Source organism: Chenopodium quinoa, unplaced genomic scaffold (genome assembly GCF_001683475.1).
Source record: "Chenopodium quinoa cultivar QQ74 unplaced genomic scaffold, ASM168347v1, whole genome shotgun sequence".
Lineage (NCBI taxonomy): Eukaryota > Viridiplantae > Streptophyta > Magnoliopsida > Caryophyllales > Amaranthaceae > Chenopodium > Chenopodium quinoa.
This window is the reverse complement of record NW_018745523.1, coordinates 1114336-1126707: the sequence shown is the minus strand read 5'-3', so window position 1 is coordinate 1126707 and position 12372 is coordinate 1114336. Positions and strand designations below refer to the sequence as shown.

The following is a 12372-nucleotide window of genomic DNA, read 5'->3' as shown; positions in this document are numbered from 1 at the left end:
ATCAGATAGTATAACCCATTCACCATTCTACCAAGAGCAAGAGGCTTCATTGAAGTACTCTGGAGAATACATGCATCATTAGTGAACACAACATTGCAATTCATATCCATACATATCTTGTGTATGGAAATTAAATTGAATTTAAAGTCTGCCGCATATAATACATCTTTTAGTATTATATCCTTGTTAACTTGCACATCTCCCTTATGAGTTATAATCACCTTTCTTCCATCAGGAATGGTAATGAAATTGTCCTTACCATCAAAAGGAATCCATGAAATGAACTTAGACTTATCATGACTAATGTGGTCAGATGCTCAACTATCAACAATCCAGTAATCAGATTTAGAAGTCAGCAAGCAAAGTTTACCTGCCACATTAGCAGACTTTGTTGTGCCCGAAGAACTTCCAATGTTGTGCTCATCATTCAGTCTTTGTTGTGCTACAAACTTCATATATTGTTGTATCTGATCAGGAGCAATTGTCAGACGACTTTGTTCATCAAAAGAAAAACCAGATTCTGAACTCTGAGCTATGGATGCCAATTTCTTGCTCTTATCAAACTTGAAGTGTGAAGGATAGCCATTGAGCTTGTAACACCTTTGTATACTGTGACCTGGCATCTTACAGTGGTCACAGTAGTAATTAACTCTTCAAGTATCTAGAAGACCTGAACCACCAGAGGATCTCTGAGTAGAAAAATTGTTCTGAGAATTGTTGTACTGAGGTTTATTGTTCCACCTCTCCTGAAATCTTTGTCTACTTGTTGCAAAAGCCATAGAGTCTTCAGAAGACCTCATACTGTTGTCCTTTGAATCTCTGTATAGCTGCCTATGCTTTTCCTCTTGCATAAGCAATCGATAAGCATAAGAAATCAGTGGCAATGGTTGCATCAATAGGATACTGCCTCTAACCACTTCAAAGCCATCATTGAGTTTCATCAGGAATTGCACCAAACGTTTGTCCCGTTGTGATTTCAATAACCTCTGAGCTATAGTACAAGTGCAATTGTCACAATGACAGAAAGGTAGAGGATCTACATCATCTAATTGATCCCATAGTCTCTTAAGCTTAGTGTAAAAAGTAGAAACATCATCAGTTCCCTGCTTAATCTCAGTAATGGCTTGCTCAAGAGCAAACAGCACTGTTCCAGATGAAGCACCATACCTCTCTTCAAGATTCTGCCAAATTTCCCTAGCAGTAGAGAAATAGAATACACTTCTAGCAAGATTCTGATCTAGAACTCCTAACATCCATGAAATGATCATACTATTACACCTCTCCCAAGCACGAAGAAGAGGTGAAGTAGAATCAGGTTTAGAAATGGATCCATCGACAAAACCTAGTTTGTTCTTGGCCGATAAACTAATTAACATCGACCTCTTCCAATCACCATAAGCATTTCCATCAGATTTATCAGAGACTAATTTCATCCCAGGGTTGTCAGACGGATGTAAGTAATAAGGTGAAGTAGGGTCCTGAGAAGGATCTAGAGGTGGTGTTTGATGTTGTGCCATATTTTTGTGTTTTGATTATGAATGCAAATCAACAACCAAGAAGAAATTGAACAATTACAGAGATCTAGGTCAAAATTGGGGAAAAAACGGCAAGAAGAACACAATCAACCAAAAAATTACTAAACAACGTAAAGCAACAATCAACTTATCACTGAATCTCAACAATTGAAGAGCAAGGAATAAGAAGAACTGACCAACGAAGATCACTGAAAAACGAGAAAACGATCGAAGAACTCAAGTACGAAGATCGAGCAACAAAAGAATCCAAACAAGAACGCAGCAAAGAAATCGCAATGAGCTCAACTTGGCTCTGATACCATGATAAGAACTGAAACTGAGCTTTAAATCAACAACAATGGAGGAAAACAGAAAATCACCATTAATGGTTTTAGAGAGAAGTTACAGAGAGAAAAAATCTAGAAAGAGAAAGTTGTATTGAATAATTGATAAAGAAGAAGAAGCATATTAATACAACTTAACAAATATCTCAACAACTAACAATAAATGAGAAGTCCAGCTGGCAGGTTGTTATAACTGATTTAATTAGTGGAGAAATCAGTTATTGCTAAAGCTGCTGACGTGTGACACACTAATTCTCCAAGAGATATCTCAACAGAACATAAATTATTTTTACTAAATTGAACTTTTATTGAACTTATTTAGACGGAATTATTTTTATTGAATATTTTTTTTTTAAGTGAAGTGGACTGGGCCTAATAATTTAAGAGGACGTTTGGTTCGCGGATTACAGGTATGAGGTATGGATTTAGAATGATCAAAACTCATACCATATGTTTGGTTGTCAAAAATATGAATTTTAAACCCATACCTCAAACCTATGAGGTATGGGGTTTAGAAACCTGGAGTTGGGTTTGGCTCATTCCATTTCATTAGGTTCAAATAAGTACATGAAATTAAGGGGATGATATTCCATTCCAGAATTGAACCAAACACATGGTATTAAGTATCAAGTTCTAACCCGATACCACCGTAACCCTATTCCTGATTCTAAACCTATATCACTCTGCGAACCAAATGCCCCCTAAATAGTTTTGTAATTTTATGTTTTATTAAATACTGTTATTGAATTAGTAAAAAAAAACACAGATTTTCTTTTCATATAATACTGTTGAAGTGTTACAGTGGCATTAAGTTATAGTATGTATACCTTATTAAGAAAAACATTACAATTAACATGGAATAAAATTAATAAAATGAGTTTTTAGTAAAAAAAATAAATAAATAAATAATTAAAAAGTTACAAAATGTGTAAGTGTATTGTACTTGTAATAATTTACGTTTGTCTTGGCTGTTAAAAAATCATTGTTTAAGCATGAATGTCACATAAATCAAACTCGACAAATATGAATGTAACCTAAATCAAACTTGATTTAAGACGATAATGACAACCAAAATGAGACAATTAGGAGGACTCCTAAGTGAACATATATATATTGTCATTATATCATGACTACTTCTTGGATACCTGCCACGTTATTCAACTAGTAGATAGCATGGAGGTGTCCACCACGTTCGGGTTTTTTTTTTGTTTCCAACTTTTGATTTACAATTGTCGATCTCATGTACATTTGTTTCATCTCTTATCTAGTATAGTATAGTATTTTTTTTAATTCCTTTTCTATCGCTTTAATAATATGAATATGAGGTTGCAATTGAAGTTGATAAGGCTCACTCGCCCCTGACTTAATTAATATTTCCTCCTATTCTATTTAGTTGACGCGCTTAATTTAGGTACATATATTAAGGAGAGGAGATAGAGTGAGAGAGAATAAAAAAACAAGTGAGGTAGCTTGTAAATGCAAGATAAAAAATTTATCCCAAAAGATTACGTGTCAACTAAAACAAACTTTCGAAAAAGGAATACGTGTCAACTAAAAAGAAACGAAGGTAGTATTTGTCTCACGTTCAAATTTAAATAGATACATTGACATTATACTATTATGTAGGTCGAAGTTTTTGGTTGTAGAAGATCGATGAAGTAAAGAGAGATTATGAAATGGTGCTAAATATAAGCTAAGAAATGGCACAAGTTTAAAAAGACAAACGAAAAAAAATGGGCAAATACAAGTTTATCTGCCATGTAAACAATTTTTTGTTAATCTGATGGCATTTTTGTAAATATATTGAAAAAACGTGATCATTTATTTAGTACTTGGTGAACTGTCCAATTACTATTTGCAACTTGCTTTTACTGTTTGGGAGGAAATTACACATATACCCCACAATTAGTATATAAAAGACACATGTACCCCTTCACTAATACTTGAAAAGATGATTATACCCCCAATTTATCTGAAATTAAATGAGTACAACTCAAAAAGAAGATTGTAACAATGGTTAAGAAACGGAGATTGAGTACATGTGTTAATCTAGCAAATATATACTACTACCTCCGGTCCAAATTACTCGCAACTTTGGGGTATTATTTGTGAGATATAAAATATTCTAAAGTTGCGAGTAATTTAGATCGGAGGTAGTATGTCTTTCAATTTCAGATTTCTAGGGCCCCAAAATATTAACAGCCTTCAACAAAATGCATAGCACGTGGGCATATTGTGATTCACGTACCATGGCCATGGCTGGTTTGTTTTTATCAATGAGACTATGGGACCTTGTGTACCTTCTAAAATTTTGTGGCATGAATTACTTATATTGATTTTCGAGTATATTTTAGAAGTTAAGTCGTACGTTCAAGTGTTAAATTTTACTTTACACTTTATATGAATTGAAGTATAAATCTAACCGTTGATTTTTACATTTACATAGCAATAACACAAAGTATTAATGCTTGATATATATCAACTTATCTTCATTAAGAGAATAGCATAAGAAATTTCATGATTTAGAGGCTAAGACGTTAATGTTTGAAATTAGTTTTATACACCCGGGTGCACCATGCACATGGTGCACCACCTGGGTGAAATTGTTGCTGCGTGACATGCGTGATCTGTTTTTAAAAAAAATCATGTGTTTCCGTAATTTAAGGGATTGTGAAGAACATTCCATATTATTTGTTTCCAAAATTACTCCATCTACATTCTTCCATTATTTTCAAATATTTTAGAGAGAGAAAATTAGAGAGAAGTTTAGAGAGAGAAATTATCAGCGATTTACAGAGAATTTCAGAGCAATTTTCTCAATTTTAATGGCGTATCAATCAGAATTTCGACATGATTCTGATGCTAGAATTGTTGATGATAACCATGGTTATGATAATGATGATGATAATGGAGGTGAATTTGAAGATATCGTAAACAGAGACGAAGGTAATTTTTGTTGAATTTTTGTTTTGATTATTTATTTGTGGATATATGAATTGTGAAATTATTAAAAATTAGGTTGAATTTGATTTTAGATTTAGATGATTGATTGTTCAATTGATTGTAATTTTTTTTTTAATATATGTTTTTTTTGTAAATATATATAATTGTTGGACGTTGAAGATGAAGTTCTTTTTATATTTGGACATGTTCTTTATTTTATTGATTTGTTATGTTCATAGTGTATATGTTCTTTTTCATATGATTTATGTTCTTTTTCATATGATTTATGTTCTTTTTGTGAGACATGTTCTTTTTTTATGATACATGTTCTTTTTCATATGAGTTATGTTCTTTTTTATGATACATATTCTTTTTTTTTAATATTCATGTTCTTTTTATGATACATGTTCTTTTTTTTTCATGTTCTTTTCATGATACATGTTCTTTTCATGATACATGTTCTTTTCATGATACATGTTCTTTTTTTATGATACATGTTCTTTTTATGATACATGTTCTTTTTCATATGAGTTATGTTCTTTTTTATGATACATGTTCTTTTTTTTTAATATTCATGTTCTTTTTTTTTTTATATTTTTGGTGATATAATTGCTGGACGTTGAATATGAGGTTCTTTTTATATTTTGTCATGTTCTTTATTTTATTTATTTGTTCATGTTCACAGTGTATATGTTTTTTTTATGATACATGTTCTTTTTCATATGAGTTATGTTCTTTTTATGATACATGTTTTTTTTTTCATGTTCTTTTCATAATACATGTTCTTTTTTTATGATACATGTTCTTTTTCATATGAGTTATGTTCTTTTTATGATATATGTTATTTTTTTAATATTCATGTTCTTTTGTATGCAGATGTTCTTTTTATATGAGTTATGTTCTTTTTTAATATTCATGTTCTTTTTATTATTTTAGGCTTTACTGAGGCAAAGGAATCTGAACTTTATCTCAAAAAAGTCAAGTCTGATGATGAGGCATATGAGTTGTACAATAATTATGCATTTAAACATGGATTTGGTGCACGTAAGGCGAAAAAGAATTTTAGAGAAGATAAGGCTACTATTCGCCAACGATTTTGTGTTTGTTCTTATGCTGGTTTTAAGAAAGAAAGAAAGCCAGGTGATGAACCAAAAGTGTATCAGAAGAGAAACTTTTGCACAGGATGCAAAGCAATGATTCAATTTGATGTTGAATTAGATTCTGGTTTGTTTGTTGTTGTCAAACATCTCATGGATCATAATCATAGCAGAGTTCCAGTTTCAAAAAGACATTTTTAGGTCTCATAGGAAGGTATGATCTTTTTATGATACATGTTCTTTAATATTTTAGGATGTTCTTTATTATATATAAGTATGTTCTTTGTGAAAACATTATGTTCATTAATGTTCTTTTTCGTATAATGTAATGTTCTTTATGCATTTTCAGTGTGTTCGTTTTAATAATTTTAATGTTCTTTTTTAGTAACAGTGATGTTCAATTTATTTTCATAATTGTTCTTTTTAGTTTGCATCATGTTTATTAATGTTTATATTGATACTGATGTTCTTTTCTGAAATATTGATTTTAACATGTTCTTTTTTTCTTAACTATTTATAGATCAGTCAAGAACAATTTGGTATGCTTAATAGTTTAACTGAGAATGGTATACGTGTTGCTGATGTTGTTCGAGTTTTAAAAAATCAAGTTGGTGATGAGAAAAATTTGGGATTTCTTTGCAGCGATGCTTATGATGCTTTAGCTTCAGAGAAGAGGAAGAAGTTTGATGGTTGTGATACTAAGCAACTATTCAGTTATTTTAAAGAACGCAAATCAAATGAGTATGACTTCTACTATGATTTTGATGTTGATGATAAAGGTCATTTGCAATCTTTCTTCTTTCGAGACAATAGGATGAAGGTTGATTATGATGCTTTTGGGGATTTATTGGTTCATGATACAACATATCGTACAAATAAATATGCTATGATTTGTGGTCCATTTGTTGGTATGAATCATCACAATAAAAATGTTATGTTTGGCATTGGATTTTTGATTAATGAGAAGTGGGAGTCATTTGTGTGGTTGTTCACTACCTTTTTGAAATCGATGGGCGGTAAACATCCCGTTACAATCATAACTGATCAGGCCCAAGCTATGGCCAAGGCTATTAGAATTGTCTTCCCAAATTCTCGGCATCGATTATGTACTTGGCATATCAAAGAGAATTCAAAGAAAAATATCAAAGGACTGAGGGCAAAAGAAGGGTTTAATGAATTGTTTGACATAGTCCTAAAATACACAGATACTATTCAGGAGGTTGAGCACTATTGGTCTAGGTAATATTCTTTTGATGTTATGATTTTATTTTGATTTTATGATTTATATTTTCACATGTTCTTTTTTGTATAATGTAATGTTCATTATGCATTTATAGTATGTTCTTTTTAATAATTTTAATGTTCTTTTTCATAAATAGTGATGTTCATTATATTTTTACAATTGATCCTAATGTTCTTTTTCAGAAATATTGATGTTCACATGCTCTTTTTTGTATAATGTAATGTACAATGTACTGTTTAATATGTTTTTTTTGGCAATTACTGTTGTTCATTATATCTTTACAGTATGTTCTTTTTAGTAAGAATTATGTTCATTAATGTTTTTCCAAATTTCAGCATGCTTACAAAATATGATTGCAAGAATAATAGTTGGATCAACAACTTGTATAACATCAGAGACATGTGGTGCCCTGCATACTGTAAGGACTATTTTAGTGGTGGTATTTTATCTTCTCAGAGAAGTGAAACTACAAACAGGTCTGTTTCCCGTAGACTTCATATCACTCATGGGCTTTGTGAGTTTTACAATTCTTTCATTGAGGTTGTTGATGAATGGAGGAGTAAAGAAAGCAGAAATGATTATGACAGCATGACTGGCAATCGTCATTTAGTGTGGGCAGATGTTGGTTTGTTAGAGCATGCTCGAAACATTTACACAATTCAAGTGTATATACAATTTCAGGATAATTTTGTGAGTGGTGTTCCTTGCACAGCAAAGATAATAGGAATTCAACATCCTCTTTATGAGTATCATGTTGGGCATCCAAAGAGGGATTTGATCATGCACACTGTTTCTTTTGATGAATCATTGGTTTCAGTTGATTGTACATGCAAATATTTTAGTGAGGTTGGACTACTATGTAAGCATTCATTGTGTGTTCTTCATTTGAACAACATCACCTACATCCCAAAGAGGTATATTATGAAGAGATGGACAAAGGCTGCAATGTGTACTCGGGTTGATGATAATGTTGTAGCTGAATCGGGAGTTACACCTTCAAATGTGTGGAGATTACATATTATTAGGACTTTTATAAGGCTTGCTGATCGTGCACAAATTGATTTAAAGTCGCGAACTGTCATTGAGGAAGCTATTGATGAGTGCACCAACAAAATTGATATTCTTCTAAGGAAAGATGAAAGTGAAAATCAAGAGTCTTCAAATACTGATTGTCAGTCAACTGTAACACAAGATCAAGGAGATGGTAATTTGTTGGAACCACAAGGAGTAAATGAAGAATGTGTTCCTCAAACTGAAGATGTGAATGGTAAACAAAAAGATGTAGTTCAAGTAGAAATTAAAGATCCTATCAAGAGAAGAAAGAAGGGGCAAAGAAACACTAGACCTAAGAGTACACAAGAAAAGATAACCAACAAGCTAAAGGGTCAAAAAATCAAGTCATGGAAAAGGAAAACAACAAGAGGTGTTTCAAAATTGAAACAAAAAGCTCAAACTACGATTAAGGTACAGATTTGAGAACTCACAATACCATGTTCTTTTTACTTTACTTTATGTTCTTTTATATATATGTTCTTTTTACTTTATTTTATGTTCTTTTATATATATGTTCTTTTTACTTTACTTTATGTTCTTTTTTACAAAATTAAAAGTTTATATGTTCATTTCACATTAATATATGTTCTTTTTAAATATATGTTCTTTTTACCTTACTTTATGTTCTTTTTTACAAAATTAAAAGTTTATATGTTCATTTCAAATTAATATCTGTTCTTTTTAAATATATGTTCTTTTTACCTTACTTTATGTTCTTTTTCACAAAATTAAAAGTTTATATGTTTATTTCACATTAATATATGTTCTTTTAATATATATGTTCTTTTTACCTTACTCTATGTTCTTTTTTACAAAATTAAAAGTTTATGTTTTCATTTCACATTAATATATGTTCTTTTTATGTATATGTTCTTTACATATCTTAACTTTCTTTTTCCATTAATATATATACTGCTTAACTTATTTTATTTTATTTTTTTTTTTTTCATTTGTTGTGTTATAGGAATTTATGGTTGTACCAAAAGGAAACATATTGGCACATTCAAATGAGTTTGGAGGATCATTAGAGTATTTTGAACCTGATGAGTATTTTGGAGTTCATGTACTTCCTTTTGAACCTTGTCATTAGTAAGAAAATTTAGATTTAATGTTAGTTTTACTTTTTTTTTTTATATATTTTGTAGTAGATTCAGCATATTAAAGGTTTTTTGAACTTATATGATTTCTTATATAGCATATTATATACACTTGTATTCATTTCAAATCAAATAAACAATAGTCATTCATTAAAAAGAACATGTCATTGATTAAAAAGAACATGTTCTTTAGTCAAAAGAACATATCATAAATTGTAAAAGAACATTACTTATATAATAGGAATATGTTTTTTGCAAAAAAAAGAACCAAGTCATATAAATACATATAAATAATTGAAAAAATAATAAACTGCTGCTATTACGTTAATGTTTCAACATCCAAATAAACCTGAAATTTTAAATGTTCCCTAATTCTTTGAAATGTTTTTTGGCACGAGCACGCATTTCTGGTTTCTTCATGTTGAGATAAGTGGTGATAAGCTCATATGTGTACCTCAATCTTAGCTTCTTCAATGCATCAAACTGTAAAAAGTGAATGAATAAATTACAACTCAGTCAATAAAAACAAAGCACAAATTCATTTATAGATAGACAAATCTTACATTATTAGCTTTGAGACCACAAGTCCATTTTTTCTTCCCAAAATATGTTTCCATGTGTCTCATTGCATACACACCACAATCAATATTGTTTTTCTCAGTCTTCCATGGCATTTGAACTAACTTCACAGGGTAATTGGACATGTTCTCCCCTATTTTAATATCTTTGCTTTGCAAGTATAACCCAAGAGCATCTCTCTGTTAAAAAAGATTATAAGTTATTATCATAAAGAACATAAAAAAAAACATAACGGTTGACTAAAAAGAACATACGACACTGAATTCTTACTAATTTTTCAGGATAGTCAAAATATTTATTCTACATTGGGATTCCATCTGCAAGTGGTCTGTTGTCAAGTATATCTACTGTCTTTGTCCTAGTGTTGATGACAACAACATAGAAATGTACAAATACGTACACAGGGAAGAAGAACTGAAACATTTAAAAAGAACATGTCATCGAAGAAAAAGAACATAAGTATTAAATAAAGAACATGTTATTGTCTACAAAAGAACATAACTAGTAAATAAAGAACATGTTATTTATAAACAAAAAGAACAAACTACAACAAATTAAAAAGAACATAAGTGGTAAATAAAGAACATGTTACCTAAAAGAAATAGCATACTATAGCTTATGAAGAAAAAAAAATTCAACTTACCAATTGATATCCATCTGAAGAAAAAGAACATTCATGGTACAATAAAGAACATTTCACTAAAAAGAACATCCATAATATATAAAAGAACATGCACACTGAAAAAGAACGTTCATGATACATAAAAAGAACATCCAGAATATATAAAAGAACATGTGATTAAAAAGAACATGTTCTTTAGTCAAAAGAACATAAGTATTAAATAAAAAACATGTCATTGACTACAAAAGAACATAACTAGTAAATAAAGAACATGTTATTTATAAACAAAAAGAACAAGCTACAACAAACTAAAATGAACATAAGTGGTAAATAAAGAACATGTTACTTAAAAAAAATAGCATACTATAGCATATGAATAAAAAAATTTCAACTTACCAATTGATATCCTTCTGCAGATTCTATTTTGTTACTTTCATTGAGCCAAAAATGCATAGTCTCAAAAAATTTGTCAATCCTATATCCAGGTGTTGGTGATTGACTATCATCAGCATATGACTCATTCATGCATAGTTGATTCTTTTAAAAAAAAAATCATATAAAAAATATTTGAACACAATAATTAAAATAAAGGAATAAAAAGAACATATTTCACTAAAAAGAACATATCTCACTAAAAAGAACACCAGGAATTATGTTACTCACAAAGGCATTGTTTGCAAAGAAAATCCTTTTTTTATCATCAACAGAATCCTTGAATTGAGGATTAATGCCCAAGCATCAATAATATCAGTGTATAAATATACATTGTCCCCAAGTGTTCTGAACATTTCTCTTGTCAAATTTGTATGCCCATCATCATACATCCATTCACTATGAAAACAATATGAAATTGTATAAGTTAAATATAAACAAGAGAAAATGATAGTATATACTGCTCTTTAATATGTACCAAACTTACTCGTCATCAAGTTCTGGGGCATATGCATACTCTAATATAGCATGCTCAAACTCTTCTGTTCCTTCTATCATATGAGAATATTTTACAAGGTAAGGTGACTTGTAAATATATGCCTCCTTTCTAACCCTTTTGACAGCTTTAGGGGATCCACTATAAAAAAAAATAAAATAAAATAAAAAAATTGCAAACTATCATAAGTTAAAGAACATTCATATATATTAACAAAAAAAAAAAGAACATTTAATATTTTTTATACAAAAAAAAACATTTAATATAAATTATAAAGAACATTTGCCACAATCAAAATGAACATGCTTACTGAAAAGTTTAATAATACTATTAAAAAGATCATCCCGCTTAAAAGTTTATTTATAACATGCACACTGAAAAAAACATTCATGATACATATCTAAAGAACGTTTATAACATTGAAAAAGAACAACAACTAAAAAGAACATTCATAATACATAAAAAGAACATTTCACTAAAAAGAACATCCATAATATATAAAAGAACATGCACATTGAAAAAGAACATTCATGATACATAAAAAGAACATTTCACTAAAAAAATCATCTATAATATATAAAAGAATATGCAAACTACAGAAGAACATTCATGAAACATAAAAAGAACATGCACACTGAAAAAGAACATTTCATAATACATAAAAGTTCATCATACAACAAAAATATTTACCAATCTTCAACCAGAGTTTCTTTTCCTTTTTTCAAATTCTTCTCAGTTATCTCCATTGACTCAATTTTCTTCTTCTCTTTTTCTTCATCTTTTTCCAGAATTTGTGTTTCAACCCTTTCTTTTGCAATTGTTTTCTCTGCCTTTTCTTCCCTTTTTTTCATTTTGTCCTTCTTCCATGCTTTTGTCATTCACCCTTATAACACTCAAAAAGAATATAAGAACATATATAAAGTAAATAAAAGAACATACAATACATACTCAA

At 29.9% G+C, this 12372-nt stretch overlaps 3 protein-coding genes across 3 annotated transcripts; 2 read left to right on the top strand and 1 right to left on the bottom strand.

The window, feature by feature from the left end:
* Nucleotides 1-653: 653 nt before the first annotated feature.
* LOC110715433 lies at nucleotides 654-1517 on the bottom strand. Its single transcript, XM_021894014.1, has one exon. The coding sequence runs from the start codon at nucleotides 1515-1517 to the stop codon at nucleotides 654-656; it is 864 nt and encodes a 287-aa protein (XP_021749706.1).
* A 3166-nt stretch (nucleotides 1518-4683) lies between these two features.
* On the top strand, nucleotides 4684-8030 carry LOC110715432 (protein FAR1-RELATED SEQUENCE 5-like). The gene is made up of 5 exons (XM_021894013.1): nucleotides 4684-4804; nucleotides 5738-6078; nucleotides 6419-7137; nucleotides 7477-7831; nucleotides 7959-8030. The coding sequence occupies exons 1-5, from the start codon at nucleotides 4684-4686 to the stop codon at nucleotides 8028-8030; spliced, it is 1608 nt and encodes a 535-aa protein (XP_021749705.1).
* A 13-nt stretch (nucleotides 8031-8043) lies between these two features.
* On the top strand, nucleotides 8044-10172 carry LOC110715614. The gene is made up of 2 exons (XM_021894202.1): nucleotides 8044-8605; nucleotides 9159-10172. Exons 1-2 carry the CDS (start codon nucleotides 8063-8065, stop codon nucleotides 9282-9284), a joined length of 669 nt encoding a protein of 222 aa, XP_021749894.1. The 5' UTR covers nucleotides 8044-8062; the 3' UTR covers nucleotides 9285-10172.
* Nucleotides 10173-12372: the final 2200 nt, after the last annotated feature.

Excerpts from the sequence above, each read along its gene's own strand:
- LOC110715433 (XM_021894014.1), bottom strand. The coding sequence starts at position 1,517 with ATGGCACAACATCAAACACCACCTCTAGATCCTTCTCAGGACCCTACT.
- LOC110715614 (XM_021894202.1), top strand. The coding sequence starts at position 8,063 with ATGAAGAGATGGACAAAGGCTGCAATGTGTACTCGGGTTGATGATAAT. Across the intron at positions 8,606-9,158 it reads AAGCTCAAACTACGATTAAG|GAATTTATGGTTGTACCAAA; the intron begins GTACAGATTTGA and ends GTTGTGTTATAG.
- LOC110715432 (XM_021894013.1), top strand. The coding sequence starts at position 4,684 with ATGGCGTATCAATCAGAATTTCGACATGATTCTGATGCTAGAATTGTT. Across the intron at positions 4,805-5,737 it reads TATCGTAAACAGAGACGAAG|GCTTTACTGAGGCAAAGGAA; the intron begins GTAATTTTTGTT and ends TTATTATTTTAG. Across the intron at positions 7,138-7,476 it reads GTTGAGCACTATTGGTCTAG|CATGCTTACAAAATATGATT; the intron begins GTAATATTCTTT and ends TCCAAATTTCAG.